Genomic DNA, 24671 nt, shown 5'->3' on the forward strand with positions numbered 1-24671 from the left:
TTTATCAGAGATACAAGTTGTAAAGATTTTCTCCCAGTTTTCTGCTTCCCTCCTAATTTTTGTTGCATTGGCTTTTTTATACAAAAACATTCCAATTTAACATAATAAAAATTATCCATTTTGCATTTCGTAATGCTCTCTATCTCTTGTTGTGTCATGAATTCTTTCCCATAAATCTGACAGGTAAACTATTCCCTACTCTCCCAAATTGCTTATGGTATCAGCCTTTATTCCTAAATCATGAACCCATTTTGACTTTGTTTTGGTATATGGTGTCAGATTTTGGTCTATGTCCAGTTTCTGCCATACCATTTTCCAATTTTCCCAGCAGTTTTTGTGCAATAGTGAATTCTTAGCCCAGAAGCTGGATTCTTTGGGTTCATCAAAGAGTAGATTGCTATAGTCGTTGACTACTGCGTCTTGTGTACCTAACCTATTCCACTGAGCCACCACTCTGTTTCTTAGCCAATACCAGGTAGTTTTGATGACTGCTGCTTTATAGTACAGTTTAATATCTGGTATGGCTAGGCCACCTTCCCTAGCATTTCTTTTCATTAATTGCCTAGATATTCTAGACCTCTTGTGCTTCCAGATGAATTCTGTTATTATTGTTTTTTTCTACTTTAAACAGTTTCTAAATAAAATTCTGTATTTCAAAGGGTGGGTGAAGTATTCAAGGGTACACACCCGGTCTGTATCAGTAGCTACAGGAAGATCCCAGGTTACCTGATTATCAGCACTATAATCTTACAGGAGCTAGTCTCAACTCTAGCCCTCCCTAGGACATCCGTGATAACCCAGCAACCTGAACCGGGCCCTCTACAAGCAAAGAGCCGTGAGAGATACAGAAACCGAGATTTTGGAACCGTGCAAAGGGCTTCCTCCTAAGCCGGGGTCTCAACGTCACGTGAAGATTCTCCAGGGCTCTGCCGGTGCAGAGGAAGCTTTGGCAGGTCCCGCTGATCTGGGAAGGCTCGGAACACTGGCTAAGCAAGACTGTCCTCTAACACTTAGCCTAGCTAGTGATGATGATAGTTAACACTGATACAGCGCCGCAAGTTCCGCAAAGCACTTTACATAGCCTAATTTATCTGCTCCTCATAACAGCCCTGCGAGGAAGGGGCTATTGCTATCCTTATTGTACAGATAAGGACACTGAGGCTGAAAGATGTTAATAGCTGGTAAATGTCTGAGGCAGGATTTGAATTCGTGTCTTCCTGCTCCTGAGCCCTGTCTCTATCCGTCGTCCACCCCCATGCTAAAGTTTGAAGAGGCTCGTCACCAGAAGATCATCTACTGCATGGCTGTCCGAATGCAGTCTGCTGGCCTCATGCAGTGTGATTTATGCGACCCGCCTACAAGCATAAAAATGTACATAAGTGCTTTAGCAAATGAAGCCGAGCTATGGCAGAGCTCTCACTAAAATGGCAAATCAAAATACATTGCCTTGGTCTACTGGGTAGCGGTTTTTATTTTGGCTGTAGCAACTCATAAAACCCTCATGCAGGTGTGGAAGGATTGGAGTCTGCGTATGTGGAGTAACTTCCCATGCAGATGAAATCAGAGTTCTTCTGAAGCACTTAAGTACAAAGTTGAAACAGCCCCCCAAGGGAAGAAAATGGAGCCTTTCTGTACTCTAAGCAGTTTCAAAGGGAGAGCCTAGGGCAAGAACATCCTCAAGTTACCTCATTTGGGGTCATTGTTTTACTTCTACAAGTTTTTAGTATGGAGTCCATAATTCAGCCCCATCGAAAGAAGCTTTAGGATAAATTCAAACTCAAAACTCCTTCAAGATCCATCTCCAATATTCCTATTTCCAACTCAGGTTTATTTAGAATCATCAGTTAGAGGATCTTAGATTTGGAAGAGATTGTAACCTCACAAGTATAACATACCGTATCAAACAAGTGAAATATAACAGGGACAAATATAAAGTTTTATTTTGGGATTCTAAAAATCAGTTTCATAAGTAAAGGATAAGAGAGGCATGAAGAAATTAAGTTCCCAACAGCTCCTATGAGAAAGATCTCAGCATTTTGTTGTTGTTGAGTTGTTTTAGTCTGATTTTTCATGACCCCATTTGGGATTTTTTTGGCAAAGATACTGGAATGGTTTGCCATTTCCTTCTCCAGCTCATTTTACAGATGAGGAAAACTGAGGCAAACAAGATAAGGGACTTGCCCAGGGTCATACAACTAGTAAGTGTCTGAGGCAAGATTTGAACACAGGAAGATGAGTCTTCCTGACTCCAGGCCCAATACTCTATCCACTGTGCCACCTTAGATGCCCTATAGGAGTTTCAGTTAACTGTAAATTCAGTATGGGTTAACAGTGTGCTATAGCAGCCAAAAAGCTAATGCTATCCTAAGCTGAATTAAGAAAAACACAATATCCTAATGAAGGAAGTCATAGTACCATTATACTCTGTCTTGCTTGGAGTACTGTGTTCAATTTGGGTTACTACAGTTTTTAAAAGATATAGATATATATCTTTCAGGGCATATCCAGAAACGGACAACCAGTATGGAGAGTGGGACATGCAAGGAATGGCTGAAGAAACTGAGAATATTTAGCTTGTAGAATAATAATTGTTTTTGAGTATTTGAAAGATTGTCCTATGGAAAAAGTGATTAGAGGTGTTCAGCTTGGCCCTAGGGGGTGGTAACAGCTGTTGTGGGTGTAAGTTCCAGAAGCTGATTTAGGCATAAAAATTTCCTGACAATTTTGGTTACACCAAAGTAGAAAGGGCTATCTCAGGAAGCAAGTGGTCCCTCCATCATTGCAGGTCATGCAGATGCTGAATGGTCACTTGTTGGGGATGTTTTAGAAGGTAACAGAAGTGTTTGAAATCCTTTCCTTTCTTAGGATCAAAAGGGCTTATTCCTTTTCAACCAGAATTGTTGTCTCTTGCTGTCAGCCAGCCATTCAAATAGCTTTTATTAAGTGCTTACTGGATTCCAGGCAATGTGCTAAGCACTGGAGATACAAATAAAGGGGGGTGCGGGGAGTCCCTGATCTCAAAAAACTCAGTCTAATGGGGGAGACAACATATAAACAACTATATAAAAACAAGATATTTGCAGGGTGAATTGGAGACAATCTCCGAGGGAAGGCTCCACCCTTGAGGAAGGCTGGAACAAACTTCTTGCAGAAGGTGGAATTTGAGCTGAGTCTTGAAGGGAGCCAGTGACACCAGGGGTCAAAGAAAAGGAAAGAACTCTAGTCATGGAGGATAGCCGGGGGAAATGCCCAATCAGGAGATGGGAGTGTCTTGTGCCAAGCAAACAGCCAGGAGACCAGTGTCACTGGATTATGAAGTATATGAAGGGGAATAAGGTGAAGAAGACTGGAAAGGGAGCAGATGTGGGGAGAGGAGGATGTAAAGGGCTTTAAAAGACAGAAGCAGTTGTTGTGTTTCTTGGGCAGTGAAATGCCATGAGTGCTGAAAGTTAGATTAAAATCAGTAGGCATGTGGACTGAAAATACGCATTCCATATTCTGGAGGCTTATAAAAAGGATTTATCTCCTATATTTCCCTGTACCTTGCATATTCCATTAAATTCCATTTAATTAAACAAGCTTTTATTAAGCAAATACTATGTCCCAGACATGGTGCATAGCTCTGAAGATACAATGACATAAACCAAATGGCCAATACCACATTCAGTTAGGGGAGGGGAGAGAACAACTTTTACATTTTTAAAAAATACAAACTATATTTAAGTAATTTCAGGGAAACTAAGATACACAGTGGATATAGTGCCTGGCCTAGAACCAGGAAGACCTGAGTTCAAATCCAGCCTCAGACACTTACTAGCTGTGTGACCTTAGGCAAGTCACTTAACCTCTGTTTGCCTTAATCCAAGAAAGAAATGGCAAACTCCTCCAGTATTTTTGCCAAGAAAACCCCAAATGGGGTCACGAAGAGTTGAACAACAAATTTCTTGGAGGAGGGCACAGGTTCAATATGAAAGTCTAATTTTGTTTGTTAACAATAGAACAGTATTACAGGGGGTGGAATGGAAAGGTAAGATAGAGTGGGTTAGGAATGTAGATAGAATGGGGCTGAGTTGAATGGGTATGAGGGAACAGGGAATGAATTAATGCTTGTTTATTGATCAATTACTATGTGTAAAGCATTGTGCTAAATTCTGGGAATATAGATAGAAAAATGAGCAACCCTTGCTTACGTTCTAATTGGGAAGACAAGATATATGATGCTTCAACTCCAGAGCAGATGAAAAGGTCTAGTAGAAGCCAGGGAAGGAAGCGTCATTTAGGGACAGCTCCAACTAAGAATGTCTACTGAGTGGAGACATAGGGCAGTAGCAAGATAATGTTGATTTGGCTATCAATCCCTGAGCAACTGATGGAAAGGAGGGGCCTTACACAGCAGCAGGCAGGTGGTGGGTCACCGGTTCTGCTTAATGGTCAAGGAATGAGTGGTTGGAGTCTTGGGGCCCAGATGGTTGTAGAGGAGTGAGGAATGTTTAAGGTTCTCACCCTCCAATCTGGGCCTACTCTAATGTTGAATCGATTGTCTGGTATGGGAATGGGGAGAAGGGAACTTTGTTCCTAGGCTGGCAGTCAGTGTGAAGTTGCAGGGGTGTCAGGGCAGATGGAATGTGCTAGGTATGGAGGGGTATAGAATGTATAGAGAATTATTCTTAAATTTCATGAAAATATTTGGCAGGTCTTATATATTTCATCTTCACACTGTCCCTGTAAAATGCATACTGCATTTTGAAGTATGTGTTGTTACTTAGAGTTTATCTACACCAACTCCTTCATTTTACAAATGAGGAAACTAAGGAACCAAGAGAAAGGCACAGTTGCTTGCCTAGGGTCATACAGGAGAACAAAGTATGATAGTTGCTTCTAAGTATTTGAAAGGCTCTCATGTGATAGAAAAATTAGATTTATTCTGTTTGGACCCTAGGAGGAGTATCAGAAAGAGTAGGGTGGTAGTTACACAGTCTCCCTATGATGGATATGCCATGTATTTTAAAATGGAGTTTTGACACAGGCTTATATAGAGAGAGCTAGAAGGATCCTTAGAATGTGTCTAGCCTGACCCCCACATTTTACAGATGAGAAAACTGAGGTGTAAAGAGACAGAGATTTGCCCAACTATACACAGGTAACAAGAACCGGGATTCAAACTCAGGTCATATTATAAATCCAGTGCTCTTCCTACTATGCTAGTATGGATAGAAAAATGGAAACATTTATACAAGGTCACCATGAGAGGTGGTGGGACTGGGGAGAGGATCTGATTTCCTAGTCTTAAGAGGAACCCGCTGTATCAATGGCAGAATGCCTTCAGTAGCATGCTTTCAAAATTATCCTTTTATGTTAGGTTATGATGAAGTTGTCTACATACACCCCAAAATTTACTGAATAAAGGCAATGTATGAATAATTGGAGTTCAGATATTGGTCTTTGTGAATCCAGGCTATCTCCCCTTGACAGTGAAGCTCTAGAGAAGAAATGTAATGATTTATATAAATAATTATGGAGAAACTCCCACCCTCTTACCCTGTTAGATTATAGAGGGATAAAGAATGTGTAGAGTATTATCCTTAAATTTCAGAGACAACGTTTAGACATTTGGTATATGTTATATTTTTCATCTTTACACTATCCCTATAAAGTAAGTACATGCTATATGTTTAGGCATATATTAAGTTGTTATTTTCCATAAGGATCTTAGAATCAGTGGCAAAAGACAAAGGACCTGGGTTTTAATTTCTGTCTAAATTTTACCGCCTTTATGACTCCTTGAACATATCATTTGGCCTCAGTTTCCTCATCTGTCAAAATGAGAGGGTTAGACCAGATGACCTCTGACATTCTTTCCGGCTCTTAAACCCTGATCCATTGTGCAACATCTGGATAATTAAATTACCTGGACACCCTATTTTTCTACTTCATGATTTGAGTAAGATAGACTGAAAATTTGATTCAAAAATTATTTGCTGGGACTATGAGGCAATCACTTAGAAATTCTTATCATGAAATAGAATTTATACAGAAAAATATAAGCTCAGTCACTAACTACTGATGAGAAAGTACCTTCTATGCCTCTGCCCCTGTGCAGGACCCTTTAAGAATGTCCCTTTTCTTCTGGAATACTTGTTACCTAGTCCTGTTGGAGTTCCTGGGCTGATAAAGAGTAATTCATTATTAGATGTAACTGTTCCTATACACCCTTTTAATAACTTGCAAAAGAATGTTGCCTTCACCAGATTCATGTGAAACCCAAATCAAGGGCTTAATTCTTTAAATATCAAGAGATGTCCTTTGTAGTGAGCAAATGGGACCATTTAGCAGACACACATCTAGGACCAATAGTTTTTTACCTTGTAGGTCAATATTAACTGTTAGTGGGTTAGGCTTAACACAAGGAAAGCTTTTGTCCTCCCCACCTCATTTTCTTAGTCTGAAAATACAACAAGAAGGTATGTTGGCCCAAATAATCCCATCTCAGGACAATGCACCTCTGGGAGTAAAACATGATGATCGCTGTGCATTAGAGGAATAGACTAGTTGATAATTTAAGAGATGAAAGGGATGATGGTTGTGATCTTCAGGAGAGAGGTCCCTAGGTATTGGATTATAATCTACTGATCGATCTCAAAGCTTCATCTGGCTTCAATCTAAATCACCCCCTGCCTCCTCCCCTTTCCTTCCAGTCAGCAACACCTTTTGGCTGATGAATTATCATTCTACCCAGCCAGCATATTGGTTCCCTACCACATGCCTTGGAGGCTACAGAAAGACTTCAAGGATATTCAGTGGAGCTCCTCATCAGGAAAAATATTAATATTTGCCTTAAGAAACCGCGCCCCCCAGATTAGCAAATGAAGAAAACAGTGACTTCCAAGGGAGAGTCTTGTTATACTAAAGTGAAGGCACAAAAGGAAAGGAGTCGAAGACATTACAGTGTTTGTGCTATGCTATCAATCAGATTAAAGCCTCTATCCAATGAATGAATTCAAAAGGAACTGAGTGTCTGGGCAAAAGAAGAGTGCAATATTGCCTCATAGGAAGTGAGTCTGGGAACATGGATTAGTTCGGGCTAATCAGTAAATCAATCAAGAAACATTTATTAAGAACCTACTATGTGCCAGGGCAGCTAGGTGGTGCAGCAAATAGAGTGCCTAGGATAGAGTCAGAAAGACTCATCTACTTGAGCTGAAATCTGACCTCAGATACTTAGAAGCTATGTGACCCTGGGCAAGTCACTTAACCCTGTTTGCCTCAGTTCCCTCATCTATAAAATGAGCTAGAGAAGGAAATGGTAAACCACTCCAGTATCTTGCCAAGAAAACCCCAAATAGGGTCACAGAGAGTTGGATACTGAGTAAAACTATGTGCCAAAGCCTATGCTCTGTAATTTAGATACAAAGACAAAAATCAAACAGTCCTTTCCTTCATGGAACTTACATTTTATCAGTGAAGACAACATTACATATAAAAGTATATACAGAATAAATACGAGGTGATTTTTGGGGTGGCCTTAGCAGCAGGAGGAGATCAGGAAAGACTTCATGAAAAAATGGTGCTTCAAGGAAATCAGGCATTTTAAAAGGTGGAGTTTAGGAGGGAAAATATTCAGGAAATATAAGACAGCCAGTTCAAGGGCACAGAGATATACGACAGACTGCCACGTGTAAGAAACAACAAAAAGGGTCAATATAGCTGGACTCTGAGAGGAATGATGTATAATAAAGCTGGTTAGGCCAGAGCCAGATGAAGCACAAATAAGAGAAAGATGACCCTCTGACCTTGTGCTAGTGATTAACCAGTGAATATTTACTGAATATCTCCTATGTGCTAAGATCACATGTAATGTGGAGGAATAGAAATTAAATGGAACATTTAGTCACTTCCCTTGGGGAGCTTGTAACCATACAGGAAACAGAACAACTAGAAAACTCCTATCCAAGTATCAACTGGTGAGTTCAGATCCATATTCTGTAAAAGGCCATGGATTTTTTAGATCTAGATATAAATACATTTAAGAGGGAATATGTCGCAATTCCGTCAGTATTAATACTTGATTGGATTTATAACCAAATGCATTGCTCACTTTGCAGGTGCTTCCATTTATTTTAAAAGGAAGCTCTAAAGAGGAACCATTTGATCTTCAAGAGGGACCCTGCTGTCCCCATAGCTACTGCCTGACATTTCCTGGAGTGCTTCATTGTTCATGGAAGAAGGAGGGGGCCTGGTGCAAGGGTATTTCCAAAGCTTGTAGGCCAGAGAAAGGGGATTTTGCTTTCAAGGAACAGAATTTAAACTTACTTGCTTTTACGAACATTGTTTTACTTACTTTTACTAACATTTGTGGTTTGCATAGTAGTGCCTACTTATATAAAAGCTTTTCCCTGATGCCTCCTTAAAGCTTAGAAGTAACCCTGGGTTTTCTTAGGCGGCTCCATTTGAGTACAAGCATTGGCAGATCCTCCCATGCTACAAGCTTAGTGATGGATTGTGTAACCATTGCCAAATGACCTAGCTAAGTTTAAAGAGGTTCATGACAGGAAGATGGACCACAAATGATGATATGGCACAGGGAGTGGGGGAGGGGGTGGAGAGGGGTGCGTTGTTTTATTTTGTTCATTTGGTCATTGAAACTCATTAAACCATTTTATAAGCCTTTGAAGGGGTTTTAATTTCATCACTAGAGACGCTGCTTGCTGGTAGAAATCACAGGTTCCAAAAGGTCTTAAGAATGAAAAATAGCTCTAGGTGCTGGGAATGCAAAGATGAAGAAGAGAGTCAAAGATGCTAAACAAAAGCTACTCTGTCTAAGAAATATGCCTAGTGTTCTCTGATTCTCCCCCCAAAAAAGTTTTTCTTTTCCTTTGCAGTTTTCCACCTGTCTCACAAAGTCACCAGTGTTGTTCCAGAAAGTGCTTTGCTCATTGTGCTTGGTCTTATCCTGGGAGGAATTGTGTGGGCCGCAGACCACATTGCTTCCTTCACCCTCACACCAACGGTATTTTTCTTCTACCTGCTGCCGCCCATTGTATTAGATGCTGGGTATTTTATGCCAAACCGCCTGTTCTTTGGAAACCTCGGAACCATCCTTTTGTATGCTGTTATCGGAACTGTGTGGAATGCTGCTACAACTGGCTTATCACTTTATGGAGTCTACCTCAGTGGCATCATGGGTAAAGAGAAATCCTTTGCTATTTTTTTATTCCCAAAGTTTTAGTGTTAATTTGATGTCATAATTTACTGTAGTAGTGGCTCATTTCTTGTACTATCTTGGATAAATAATTTTTCTTTCAAATTATAGGTAGGGAAAACTTAGTATACAAAAATCCATTTGTAAGTATACTTGTAAAATAGGTAAATTAGGGTATGATTATTCACAAAAAAATTCTTAGCTTTATAAAAATATTTCCCATAGGCTATGGACAAAAAAAAATGAACTCTCCTAGTTAATTTACCATACATAGTTCAATGAGGAAAAATTCAGTTTATAGTACTTTTGAAAATCACAACTGTTGTCTAAAATAAAGCATACATGCATAGCTCCAAACTAGGGCATATCCATGTTGCCATAAAGCAAAGTTCCCCCCAAAAAAGTTTGTTTTCAATGCCAACTCAGAGATGCCTGCCATTCCTCTTTCTCTGGCACTTCTAGCAAGATGGGCCCTGTGGTGTTAGCTTCCAGAGGAGCACAAAAATAGAACAAGCATTTCCACTGGGAAAGGGGATGTGGCTAGCCACTGGTATGTACCCTTCCTCAAAACTTTTGAGCAATCCCTATCAGTTCACAATGACATAAAGGACCCATCCACTCCCAGCAGCTTATACTGTTAGTAACTGCTCTTCGTTAACCACCCCTCGTTGTACAGCTTCCAATATTATAGAAAATCTTGTGGGGAAAAGAAAAATGAAACCTGTTCTGGAAAAGGCCAGGGATGCTAACTACCTAGTATAGCTAAATGTCTATTTAGACAAAAAAAAAAGCTTTCTACAGTAAGTTTTTTGTCATTCTATTAAAAATTGGGAGAATAAATATAAACAATATTGTCTTTTCAACAATCCCACATTAACCTGAATATCTGAAATGATATTGAAGCTTGGCGTATGTCTCATCACAGTTTGGGTCATTTTATTGTTCTCATGCCTATCTCTCCTCCTTTACAAAGTCCCTCCCTCTAACTTTCCGAATTAAATTATTATTTTCATGTACAAGCAGGGAAACAAGAACACAGGGATGTTAAATGAATCTCCCACAGTCTTTGAACAAATAAGCTAAGGTCAGAACTCAGTCAGATCTTTGACATTGAACACTAATTTAATTTAAGGAAAATAACAGTTGGCTAAAACTAAAACAACATATCATCAGGATCGTGCATTTAGCTTCTGGGAATTATGATGGGCTCTCACTGTCCAACTTGGGAGCCAAAATGAGCAGTTGGGAAATCTCGATCACACATAGACTGACTCTCGGCAAAGTATGATTCCCTCAGATTCTGGCAAAATTCTATAGCAATTATTTAAGCATTTTCTTTCTTTTCCCCACTTTTTCTTTTTAAAAATAGGAATGCCTCTTTTGTTCACTATTAGAACCCAAACACACAGAATTCATTTTCTTCTAGACATACGTATCGAACATAAGAATTTTCAAGCTCCCACCTGAATTGTAGAAGTAACACTATGAAGAATTCCTTTTTTCTATATAAATTGAGGGCTGGAAATCTTCATTGCATGAAAGATTCATTGGGAAAGAGATGATCAAAGGTCCATATCGAACTGTGCATGCTTTGACAGATTGATATCATAACCTTGAATTGCATTTTAGTTGACAGGAGACTTTGCCCTTATCACTATGATCGCACATATTCATACTCAGGCCCCCTTTGGTATTGGTATTGGTGAGACCTTAGCACCCAAGAAGCAGTTCAGAAAAAAAATCTATTTTTATTAGGCAGTAATCTAAAAAATTATGATATGTGCCAACAATTCAGTTCTGTACACTTTGATACCATCCATGCATGTATCAATTTATTACAGCCTATAAATAGCCAGCTCATAACATCTCATTTTTGTGGACATATTATATTTAGGCTGACAATTTCATCATCTTGTTGGCAGCTGAGACTGACATTTTTGTTTGTATACAAATTTTTGGTACAACTGCGGCAGCTTTGCTTCCTGGGCTGTCTTTGCTCCATTCAAACAGAGTCCTGATGGTTGGTGTACTCTAAGTTTACGTGGTCTATATGCAGTCAGTGCTTCCCATCACCTATATACTAAACTTCATTGCTTCGGTCTAGGACTCTACACCTAAAAGAAAAAGTAAAATGTTTTGCTATTCTTCTGTAAAGATAATGCAAATGCTCCACAATTATTAGGCCATTTTTCTTAGCTTTTCCATTTACGGATTTGTATGACTAGCAGACCGTATGATGAATGGCTGAGGCTGGAGCACAGTCTGTGGTCGGGAATCAGAGCAGAGCTGATTGACCTACATGAGAGTGAACTGGCTTCTTGGCTGAGTTGGTATGGTGCTACTCTAAATAACTCTGCTAACCAATTATTCTGTCTTCTCATTCTATCTTCTGGGCCTGTTGTTACCCATCTTCACATCAAGAGGCAACAGATGTTTATAGTTCCTGTTATTGGGACCAATAAACCAGTTTATATTGAATGTGGTCATCCAGAAATTTCTCTGAATCCCTGGGAGAATTTTGCCCATTTTGTACATAGCTTCTGCATGCTTGGAGCAAGTCTTCATAAATAAATAATGCCGAGAACAACGGTACTTTTCGTTGGAACAAACTACTTCTGTTCTCTAGTATGTGATTTATGAAGCTTGTTTACAAACTAAAGGTCTCCTAATTACTCCATGGTCAGAAGCTATTAAGGGGAAGGAAACTAGTCTAGACAGGAGAAGACCAAAGAAGTACTTGGCAGGGGACTTTGAGTCCTACGAATTGAGACATAAGTATATGGCGATAGGATGAGCTACAAAATGAAGGGAGCTAGCGAGAGGAGTGACAATAATAGTATCCACTTTTTGCCTCAGCTGAACCTTGTGTTTATTCATTATAACAGCACAATTATATAATGGCTAAGCACATTGCACTTATCGCTAATTACCATAGAGATCATCTAGTGATATAACAACTCTCTGAAAATACCACTATCTGAATTGATGCCAAAACATGATGGCTCTCCAGTTTCGTGTAATTTTTTTTTTGCTAGATTTATGATCATGATAGTGTGGGGTGCTTGCCAGAGGGAATTTCCTCTATCTATGCAAATCAGCAAGGGCTTTGCACCTTATAACCTTAGAACATCATCTGGGGCACCAAAAGGCTAAATGATTGCCCACAGTCACAAACTCAGTGTGTGTTAGAGATGGAACTTGAACCCATGTCTTCCTTGCTATTGACTGTGTCATGTTCCTCTCTTCATATCACCATCATCATCATCATCATCACTCAACAGATACTAAAAATAGATAAGGTAGCACACTGAAAATTATCTAGCCTTTGCCCAGAGTTTACAACCCTCTAAGACAGTGATCCTGATTACAGGGTCTATGAATGTCTTTTTAATAGTTAGATAACTATTTTAGTATAATTATTTTTCTTTGTAATCCTATTTTGTTATTTTATAAATTCAGAAATATTATTCTGAGAAGGGGTCCATAGGCTTCATCAGACTGCCACAGGAGTCCGTGACAAAATGGTTAAATACTTCTGCCCTAAGAAAGGAGTGATAATTAGGACTGGTTGGTTAGTAGTCTTTGTTTCTATGAACCAGCTTGTGTGTACTTTTATCTATTACTTGAATTAGGATCGTACTGGATTTTTTTAAGTCATAGAAGAACACACAGTGCTTTGGCCTCTAAGTTAGGCAGGGAATGTAAGAGAAGGCATTGTTTTTCCTTCGTACACTAATGTAATTAATGTTTTTTTGAAAAGTTAACCATAAAGGCCTCCTCTTTGCTTTCCACTAGCCCCTAGGTAACTACTCAAATAGAAACCTTTGACTCCAGGGTTAGGACTTTGCTATGAATATTTTGAATCTTTATGGATGCGTACCTGCCCTCTACTGGATGGAAACAAAGCAATTCCAAATAGTATTGACCCCTTCTCTGGTAACAGAAGCTGGATTTGATGAAAAAAAAAACAAATCCCAAATCCTCCCAACGTCCCAATTCACCTCACAAATTTCAGTGGTGGTTGTGTACAGATCATCACACGTTACTCATCAGATTGATTGGACAGATCTCCTTCATCAATTAGATGTGGTCATCCTCACTAGATGAAATTTGAGTTCTCTTAATTCAGCTGACCCTTGGGAGCTAGCATGGTAGACGAATGTTCAACAAAGTAGACAGTGCCAAAACTTTCTTTATTGGCATGAGTTATAAGTGACTCTTCAGGTTGGCTTTTTGGAATACAGTCTTGAAAAAATGCATTGAGTTAACAAGATGTTACATGGGTCCTGTCCAGCTTTAAATCTCTGATGCTATGATATGATCCAGCAATCTCTCTATCTACCCTGTACCCCACCACCAATTTTACTAATTTTTCTTATCACCGACCTGACTGATAGTTTGATCAAACTGTCTAGTTTGTTTTTTTTTGTCATGTAGCCTTCCTAAGGGGCACAACTATGGAGTGAGCAAAAGAACTCAAGTATAACTAGGGAGAAAATGATAAGAGTCAACCAGTGTTTAAAGATTGACTAACCTTGAAGGGGAATTTGTATCTGAAATCCACTTGTGCTTGAATTCTAGGGAGGACAGGAAAGGTGTGAGAAATTTGCATTTTCAAATTCTATTGAAATTGAATATTGGAATTTGTGGATTTCAGTGGTAAGATCTATGCTTCCCAAGCCTAATAAGATTGATATGTAAACTTTACAATTGAAAAGTAGTTGCTCCTTTAACTTCTGCCTTTTCTATGAAACAATGCACACTGTAGAAACAGCTGACAAGATGGCTCCTGTGGTGTTGGCAATATCAACCACGCAGCCCTGGGGAAGTGCGTACTAGATAGCAATAATAAACTTTCCCAACAGAGCCTGCCCTTCCATCTCCTTGGGAATGACACGCCCATTGGAGAGACAAGATCTTGATTGCCAGCTGATGCGGTCTCTGGTCTCCTACATTGCTCTTCTTAGGGGGTGTACCCGGAGAGAATGCCAGTTTATGTTCACTGCCACTTGCCTGGACAGCCATGCATTCAAATGGCCGACATCCTAGATCTAGCACCTTGGCGCTAGTACCCTCGCATCATGCAGCAACTTTGCAACATGGCGTAAGAGGACAGGAGCCAATGAGATGCTTCCCAACCCTCCCCAGCCCTAAGAGGGTTCTTCTTGTTTGATCTTCTACTTGTGGGTTTTTTCTTTAGAACTGAGGTCACTGTCAGGTTAGAACATGAAGAAGTGAAAAGTCCAGGAGCAGGCAACTGATAACATGTATGTTCCCAAGTAATTACCATGTAAAGTCATTGTGTTTGCATCCTACCACTACCCACCAAAATTTTTTTTCCTCTTTTTCTTTCACCTCCCATCTTTGCTCTCTTTTATACACTCTTATTTTCTCACTCCTTTTCTTTTAACCCCACCCTCGTAGAATGGCAGAAGAGACTGAGTGGGCTGGAAAAGGGATTTAGGAAAATTATTTTACATGTCAGACCTTAGTTTATAATTATGTGTATATAGATGCACACAAACATGGAGTGAGCATGTGTGACCTCACACATATGTGGACAGTGTGAGTGTTAGGGACTTCATTTCAACATATATTTTTAAACACTTTCCATGTGCAAAATTCTGTGCTAGTCATCAAGGGAGATACCCAGTTTGGATATAATGTAAGCTCATCAGTTCAGAGATGGGAGAGACCTTTGAGGTGATCTAGTCCAAAGCTTTCATTTATTTGCCCCAGGTCACCTCAGTAGTAAATGCCAGAGACACAGTGTGAGTCCTTTGGCCTCAAATTGCTTTGTTCACTGTTCCTCCTAGATAATAAGACAAACACAACCGTCACACACAACATTGCAGGAAAGTGCATTAGAGAGGAATATGGCAAGTCCTATGTAAGGTCTAAGAGGGAAACAAAAGTAATGTTTGTAATGTTTATGTTAGTTGGACCTAGATGATCTAGAGGCTGCTAATTGCTACCATTCAGGGAGGATCATAGGGATAAAGGTTGGTAGCTCTAGGTTTTGATAGAAAGTAGAAACGAACTCCTCTGGAAACTTTGATCCTCCCTTAAGAATTCATTAATCTTTCAAAATCTTTAAAAGAAAATTTGAGGGAGAAGCTGTTTCATACAAATTTGTGGGAATGTATTTTAGGGGGCTTGGGGGGATGGTAGAGAAATACCCCTAAATTCAGCAATCATTGTAGATGTTTATGGAATCCCATACTGGTGGGCTAAATGTGACAAAATGTAAATGTGAGATTTTAAATTATGTTCACATATACCGGGAAAATTACAACCCAAGAGCAGAAAGTATGTGGAAACTCACATTTATATGAGGCTTCGATGTTTACAAAAGTCAGCAGGGTAAAACAAAGGCCAAGAAATGTTTAGTGACTTACCCAAGGTTACAAAATTGAATTCTTCCCTTTTGACTTTAATACCACTATATTACATTGTTTCCCAAAGCCTCTGGGAGATACAGAAGTCTAAGACATAGACTCTGCCCTCAAGGAGTCTATAGTATAGCTACAGAGGCCAGATTAACACATCGAAAAGAATTAGAGAGTAATTAAGCACTAAACTGTGCTTACATTTATGCTGCAAAGATGAGAGAAATTGTTGTGGCCTCAGGCAGTAAGGAAAGCCTTCATGGAGGAGGTGGGACAGGAGACCCATGTACCCTAACAGGCAGACAGGGAGAAGGAAAGGCACTAGACGGATTCAAATTTGACCTAGGGGGCACTGCCAAGAGAGAACCACGTGCAGACTTTTCAATAGGGGAGTGAGATTTTCCATGGGCTGGCCCTGTGATTGCATCAGGATAAAGAGCCCCTGTCAGAGAGAGGAAACTCTCCACCAATGCGGGAAGAGCCATACCTGCTCTGTAGTTTACAGGCTTGGGGAGTTGGGATGAGGTACTGAGGACGGTGACTGGCCCAGGGTCATGTAATCAGGAGGTGTCAGAGGCAAAATTTGAACTCTGAGTCCAGCTCTCTACCTGCCTCTTAACACGATGAAGGAAGATTTTTAATACGGCGATGTGCTTGAAGGTGTGAGTGTTCACAGAGTCAGAGATTTGGAAGAAACCAACCCTTCCTTCTGTGAGAATCCTTCTCCTACACATGCAGCACTGGTCAGTCTTTGCTTGAGGGTTTACTCCAATAGAAAGCCTGGCTAGGAGGTTTCAGTGAGAGAGAACGTAACTACTTACAGAGGCAGCTTATTTCATTTTGTGAGAGGTTTATTGGGACTTTTTGTTTTTTACTTACTTCAAGCCTAAATTTGCTTATCAATAACTGGCATTTATATAGCTCTTTAAAGTCTGCAAAGCACCTTAGACAGATTATTTTATTTGAATTTTACTAGAACTTCATGAGGTTAGATACCATAGGCAGGATTATCATCTTATAGCTAAGGAAACTGCTATTATATATCAGAGATGGGATTCAAACCCAGACCTCCCTGTCTCCAAATCCAGCATGTTCTCTACTGCCTCTCTGGCTCACAACTTCCTCCCATTACTTCTAGGTCTGCCCTCAAGGGTCAATTAGAACACATCTAACTCCTCTTCCATAATACTTGAATACTTTAAGACAGTAACTTTATCCAGGGCCAGCTAGATGGCACAGTGGATAGAGCATCCACCCTGGAGTCAGAAGGACTCAAACACTAGCTGTGTGACCTTGGGTGAGTCACTTAATTCCAATTGCCTCCCCAAAAAGGGGGTCAGTTACTGTGTGTGTATGGGGGGGGGGTACACACACACACACACACACACACACACATACACACACACACATATATATAGTAATTGTATAGTATATGTAGTATAAACTATATATAGTAACTATATATAGTTATATAGTATATAACTATGTATGTGTGTATATGTGTGTAGATATATAGTATATATATAATATAAACTACCATAGTTATATGGTATATAATAACTATATATGTATGTGTGTATATGTGTGTAGATATATAGTATATATATAATATAAACTACCATAGTTATATGGTATATAATAACTAAATATGTATGTATGTATATGTCTGTAGATATATAGTATATATATATATAATATAAACTACCATAGTTATATAGTATATAATAACTATATATGTATGTGTGTATATGTGTGTAGATATATAGTATATATAATATAAACTACCATAGTTATATGGTATATAATAACTAAATATGTATGTATGTATATGTCTGTAGATATATAGTATATATATATAAAATATAAACTACCATAGTTATATAGTATATAATAACTATATATGTATATGTGTATATGTGTGTAGATATATAGTATATATGTAATATAAACTACCATAGTTATATGGTATATAATAACTATATATGTATGTGTGTATATGTGTGTAGATATATAGTATATATAATATAAACTACCATAGTTATATGGTATATAATAACTAAATATGTATGTATGTATATGTCTGTAGATATATAGTATATATAATATAAACTACCATAGTTATATAGTATATAATAACTATATATGTATGTGTGTATATGTGTAGATGTAGATGTGGATATATACATACACACATATATGTGTGTATGTATAAAAAAGAGAGAGAGTCTTTTTTTGACCTAAACTTCCCCAGATCTTTAAATGTTCCTATGCTGTTTAGGTAGGGTGATAGTAGATTCTGGTGGGTGAAGTTGTAAAGATATTGGGAGCTATGATTTCATAAGATTTTAAGAGAAGGGGAACAAAATAGAGAGAGAAGGAAAGAAATCAAGAAACCAAAGATGTATTCGTTAAAATGGTAAACTCAGCTAAAAAGTGGAGTACTGTGCCAAAAACAGAGAAAAATATAGTCTGGGAATTTCTTTGAACAGAATCAGAATTCAGTTGTCTCTAAGGAGATTATTTTCTACCTGAAGTAGAGGTAAACCTAGAGCCCATATTGTTTGGTTTTTGCTTTTGTTTTGTTTTTTGTTTTTTTTTTGTTGTTGTTGTTTGTTTTAATATTCTCTTGCCAGATACTTAGAGAAGCTGAGCTAGAGAGCTCTGCTTGTGTCTGAAGGTCTGGGTGAAAGACAAGAAAAGACAATGGTCCCAAGGCCGGAGCCTTTTGGAGGAATGTAGTCACCTGGGCAGAGCAGGAAGAGGCTAGAAGCAGCAGGTTAATGCTTTAAGCCTTTGCCAAGCTAATTGAGTAACATGAGACTAGGTGCTTGTTACCTGATTTGTTTATATTTTGTGTTCTGGGGTTCCCTTGCACTTTAGCAACAATGGTTTGTGCGGCTGAGTGACTGTAATAGCTCACATTTCTACAGTACTGCACGTTTTACAAACTTGTTCTTTATACCCATCCCGTGAGGCAGGTAGTGAAGTAATGTTATCTCCACTTTACAGATTATAAGGAGCCTGAAGCTCAGGGGGATGAACTGACTTTTCCATAGAAACACAAATACACACACACACACACACACACACACACACACACACACACCGGTCAGTGTTGTTGCTGAAATTCAGTTTCATTCAGCAAATAGCTGTTTAACCTTTACCATGTGCCAGATACTGTGCTAGGTGCCAAGGATCCAAAAATAAAAACAGTCTCTGTCCTGGAGAAGTATGGGGGAAATATTGGGATTGTTGAGCATTTGTTTTTAATCATTTCAGTAGTGTCCAACTCTTTGTGACCTCATTTGGGATTTTCTTGGTTAAAATACTAGGGTGGTTTGCCCTTTCCTTCTCCAGCTCATTTTACAGATGAAAAAACTGAGACTGACAGGTTTAAATGACTTGCCCAGGGTCACACAGCTAGTGAGTGTCTGAGGCCACATTTGAACTCAGTTCTTCCTGACTCTAGGCCTGACACTCCATCCATTGTGCTACATTTACAAATAGTACAACATAAAGTAAATTTGGGGAGGGAAAACATACTAGCAACTAGGAGTTATTGGAGCAGACTTTGAGGAAGCAGTACCTGAGTTGAGCTCTGAAGGAAGAAAATGACCCTGAAAGGTGGAGATGCCGGAGAATTTACTCCAGGGATGGGGAAACAACCTGCACAAATGTGTCAAAACGAAAGATAGAATGGTGAATGGAGAGACCTGAAAAGATTGCTAATAAGTCATTTATGTTACAGGATGAGAGTGAAGAGGAAAGGCTAGGATTAGAACTCTAGGACTAAATATATAGACATTTTTTACATATGTAGATGACTGAACATATATACACACGTATTAATATAAATGTATTGCATATATAATGTATATGTGTATACAATAAATAAATAAATATATGTATATCAGTCCTATATGGAATACATATACATAAAAAATATATATAGGGGTGTGCGTGTGTGTTTGTGTGTGTTTGTGTATGTGTGTGTATGTGTATGTATAGATAGATAAAGGCAGCTGGGTAGTGTGTTGCTGGGCCTGAAATGAGGAAGACTTATTTTTCTGAGTTCAAATCTGGCCTCAAATACTTACTAGTTGTGTGACCCTGGGCAAGGCACTTGGCCCTGTTTGCCTCAGTTTCCTCATCTGTAAAATGAGCTGGAAAAGGAAATGGCAAACCACTCCAGTATCTCTGCCAAGAAAACCCCAAATGGGGTCACAAAGAGTCAGACACCACTGGAAAACAACTGAACAACAACAAGACAGATAGATAGATGGGCGGATGGATGGATGGATGGATGAATGAATAGAGAGATAGATACATGGATGGATATATACATGGATGGATGAATAGACAAATTGATGGGATGGAGAGAAAAATACTTGAATGGATGAATAAATAGATTGGTGAATGAATGGAAAGCTAGATAGATACATGGATGGATGAATAGCTAGACTGCTGGATAGATAGATAACTATGTGGATGGATGGATGGATGGATGGATGGATGGATGGATGGATGGATGGATGGATGGATGGATGCATACATACATGGATGTATGAATAGATAAATTGAAGGATGGATAGATAGATGGATAGAGAGATAGGTAGATAGATGGCTCCAAAGCACAATGTTCTTTTCACTATATCACTCTACCATTCTTGAACTAACCTGTGAATTAACTGAACGTGATGTCAATGGACAAAGTTGAAAAGATAGACCACTGAAAAAGGCAAAGGGCCAAAATGTGAATGCTCAAATTGTAGCTTTTGAAGCAGGACCATCCGTTAATCTCTTGTGTAGTAATAGTGGAAAATTACCTTGCAGAATGGCAGTGGGAACAAGTGACGGGTACCTTCTATTTGGGGCCTGCTCCAAACACATGAACATCACATAGATGACATAGAATAAAGCAACTCTACTCAGAGAATCCTTGTAGGATTGAGGAGAAAACTGAGTGTCATCTAACTAGCACTACCTTGGGGATAAAGTGGCTTTTCCAAACCATTTATATGCTTATAAATTACTAATGAGTAACCTTGGTGTGGAGGGTTGTTCAGGCAGCTGGAAAAATTACTCATAGTTGATATCTTACAAAGAATGCATGCCTAGGTAGAGGCCAGTTCACAGTCAAATGAGTTCCTGTATAGCCAAATTACATATTTCTTTAAATTTCATTCATAAACCTGGCTGCTTGGCTGGCTCATGCAGTGGAGCTGTACAGGCCTGGTATAAGATCTTCAACAAAGCTGGTGCTAGAGAAAAGCGGAGACTCTAGGAAAGAGAACAGAACAGACCTCCCAGGACCAGATCTATCAACTGCCCATCCAGCAACCAATGTGGACAAATTCTTCCTGGTCCATAAAATGTTTGCTAGCCAAGAACATTATTTTGTAAATGAATTATTTCTTAATAAAACACAGGGAAGCATAGTGGATAGAATGCTGTTCTTGGAGTCAGATTCTACTTCAGGCATTAACTGTGTGATTCTGAGCAAGTCTCTTCACCCCTTGGAGATTCAGTTTCCTCCTCTGTGACATGAGGGGTTGGTCTAAATGTCCCTTAAGGTCCCTTCTACTTCTAAATCTGTGGTCCTGTGGTCCTGTGAACTTGCGAAATGTCCCCACTCCAAAGACCCTTACTCCCTTCCAGTGCCTAGTCCCTGACCTTTTTGCTATGAGGCTGTCACAAGGCAGAGTGGTCTCTCTGCCAAAAGCAAATAATTGAAGTATTTTTTTTTCAGTCCTCCAAATAGTTTGACTTTGGACCACTGTTTCCTTTTACTGAGGAGTCTGATCCACTGGAAACTTCTTGAGGATCTAGTAGCTAGCTGTGAGAACACCCACACATCTGCAATGGGACTTGAATTATCTTGTTACTTCATCCGAGAGATTATCTTGAGGAATCCATGGTTCTTTATGTGACTATTTTTCCCTGGAACTGACCACTACTGGATTTGCTCCAGGGACTCTTCTCAGTGGTGGTTTCCCATGTGGCTTGTCGCTTGCTTTGTTTTCCTAGGAGAGCTCAGTATTGGATTGCTGGACTTCCTCTTGTTTGGCAGTTTGATAGCTGCAGTGGACCCTGTGGCTGTCCTGGCTGTTTTTGAAGAAGTCCATGTCAATGATGTCCTGTTTATCATCGTTTTTGGGGAGTCGCTGCTGAATGATGCTGTCACCGTGGTAAGCAAGTGATGGTGAGGGTTTGGTTTTTGATAGTTTCCTCCTAAAGCTTTGTCGTAGCTTTTTTTTTCTTTTGCTAAATAGTTGGGAATTCTTGGCAAAAACGATTCAGAGATTTGAAATTCCACACAACCTAACAGTTGAAAAGATCCGCCAATGCCTAGGAAGTACCCACTCCTTCATTCTGTTTTCCTTCCCACTCTATAGGCCGTGACAAGACCCTGCCACCAACACCAGGATAAATTTGGTCTGATTCTCTCAAGTGGAAAACTTGACTGAAACTTAATTCTACTCTATCTTCAGTATTCTCTTTACTTACGAAATTCATAATCTCATCAAGGAATGTATCTGGCGTGTCTTGCTGTTAAATCTGATAGCTCTCCAGACCCCTTGCATCCAGCATTTTACTGACTCCCTTACTTACTATGTCATTTAATACTTTTGCCACATTAATGTCCGTTTAAGTGATTGTTAGTCTTCCTGCTGCATTCTATCTTAACTAGCAAGCTAAGGAGCTCTCTGGGGTCAGGGAGAGGGGTGGGGAAGGGAATGAGGAAAAGAAGAGAAGCCACACATGTTATTTCTTCAGTGTAAAGAGCTCCCAGTGAGTAAATTCCCACTACCAAAGCAAATCAGCTACTGCTCTCTAACTTAGAGTTCCCCGGAGGCCTTCAGAGGTTCAGTGAATTGTCCAGGGTCACACAACCTATTATGTGTCGGAGGCTGGACTAGAGTCCAAATCTTTCTGATTCCAAAGCTGGCTGGCTCTTGATCCAGTATACCTTATTCTCTCTCTCTGACCAGTTTTTTTTTGGTTGTTATCCAGTTGGGCCCCTTTTGGGATTTTCTTGGCACAGATATTGGAGTGATTTGCCATTTCCTTCTCCAGCTCATTTTATAGATGATGAGACTGAGGCCAACCCGATTAAGGGACTTGCCCAAGGTCATACAGCTAGTCAGTGTCTGCAGCTGCATTTGAACTCAGGTCTTTCTGACTCTAGGCCCAGTGCTCTTTCCACTATGCCGCCCAGCTGCCCCACTGACCAGTTTTACCTTCTTCTAATTCAAACTTACAAACATTAAAATGAGGTTTCAAACTTACAGGTACACATAGTGCCCACCTACATATCTCTATGAATCTAAAGTTATAAAATGCTTAATCACTATTATTGAGAGCCCCATCAGTGGAGTAAAAGACCCCACAGATCGTCTACCCATCCACTCCTGCTTGTCGCTGAGTGGAAACCCTGTTGGATTTGAGGAAGGAGGAGTCGTGATGTGTCTCCTAAGACATGAAAGGAATTATCTCTGGATTTTAATTAGTGTGATAAGTAAATCACAGATTTCTGCTTAAAATAAAAATATAGCTTAGAGATTGTTATAGTGTAAACATCCCATGGGATACCTAGAAGGCTTCTGAAGGTGATCGAGGGTCTCTAGATAACTTTAGAAATATACTTTTTGAACCTAGAGCACACTGAGGGTGGGATGGATGTAAAGCATTATAATAATGCATGAGGATTTTTTAACCTTTTTTAACCAAGGAACACATTTGTTTCCTGGCCATGGGAAACAAGATCTCTCTTTAGTGCTTTCCAGGATTCTCTCCTTGCCCCAGCTTATATCCCAGGAAAGAAGAAAAGGAATTGGCTGGCTTTCCCAACTCTCAGAATAACTGCTTGATAAATCTCCTTTTAACAGTGATATAGCAGATTTAGACTCAAAGGACCTGGGTTCAAATCCCAGCTTTACTACTTACAACTTGTTATGTGGTCTTGGGCAAATAACTCATTGAGCCTTAGTTTCTTCATCTGTAAAGTGAAGGACTTAGACTCGGGGGTGGGGAACCTGCAGCCTTGAGGCCATATGTGGCCCTCTAGGTCCTTGGGTGCAGCCCTTCAACTGAATCCAAACTTCACAGAACAAATCCCCTTAAAAGGATATGCTCTATAAAACTTGGATTCAGTCAAAAGGCCATACCCAAGGACCTAGAAGGCCATATGTGGCCTTTAGGTGGCAGGTTCCCCACCCCTTGCTAGGTCCTAAATCTCCATGGTTCTTTCTAGTCCTAAATCGTCTGAAACTATAAAATGATTGTGACAGGTGTGCTGAAAAAAATCATAGTACAGAATTGCTACCTAATGTACATAATGTACATAGTACATTATTGTACCTATGCCTTCACCTTGTAGAATATAACCTTGAGCAAGTTACTCTCTGGTCTCTCTTCTCCTCATTTGTAAAATGAGGTGATTAGACAAGAAAGACAGACAGGCAGACAGAAACAGAGAGACACAAAGAGAGACATAGAGATGGGGGAGGGGTAGAGAGAGAGAGAGAGAGAGAGAGAGAGAGAGCTGGAAATGATTTTTTTTTCATCTGGAGTATAGACCAGTGCTCTCCTTAGTCAATCATTCCCACTTTTTAGAGTGTTCTATTATTAGATCTGATAGCTCTTCAGACACTTTTTACTGTTTACTGATTTACTGGAAAAGGATAATAAATCCTTGGGGATTAACACACAATTTTTTCTCCTGAAGTTCCCAGTTGTCTATTTGATTGTGTAATATGTCCTCTCTCTTCTAAAGTGCTACACACACAAAATCTTAACTCACCTTTTTGAGAATTTCACAACCCTTGACATAACTGGAGATACCTCCAAGGTGTTAAAAAAATTAATGTTGGGAATCAGTGACCTACAAACAGGAATACTACAATTGTGTCAGCATCTAGTAGAGATTCTGGCTGCCTCTACCCCCATCACCTCCTATGTGTACTCATGCTTGCACGCGCACACACACACACTCCTCTCTCTCTCTCTCTCTCTCTCTCTGTCTGTATCTCTCTCTCTCTGTCTCTCTCTCTCTCTCTGTCTCTCTCTCTCTCTCTCTCTCT

The 24671-nt window shown here is 39.6% G+C and overlaps 1 protein-coding gene across 1 annotated transcript in view; it reads left to right on the top strand.

Annotated features, from left to right (window-relative positions):
- SLC9A3 (solute carrier family 9 member A3) overlaps window positions 1–24671 on the top strand; it is a 127731-nt gene that overhangs the window by 57657 nt on the left and 45403 nt on the right. The window contains exons 2-3 of the mRNA XM_036740847.1: window positions 8880–9182; window positions 21616–21776. Coding sequence (XP_036596742.1) covers window positions 8880–9182; window positions 21616–21776 — 464 coding nt within the window. The remainder of the gene's footprint in view (window positions 1–8879; window positions 9183–21615; window positions 21777–24671) is intronic.

This window comes from Trichosurus vulpecula, chromosome 1, assembly GCF_011100635.1.
Source record: "Trichosurus vulpecula isolate mTriVul1 chromosome 1, mTriVul1.pri, whole genome shotgun sequence".
Taxonomy (NCBI): Eukaryota; Metazoa; Chordata; class Mammalia; order Diprotodontia; family Phalangeridae; genus Trichosurus; species Trichosurus vulpecula.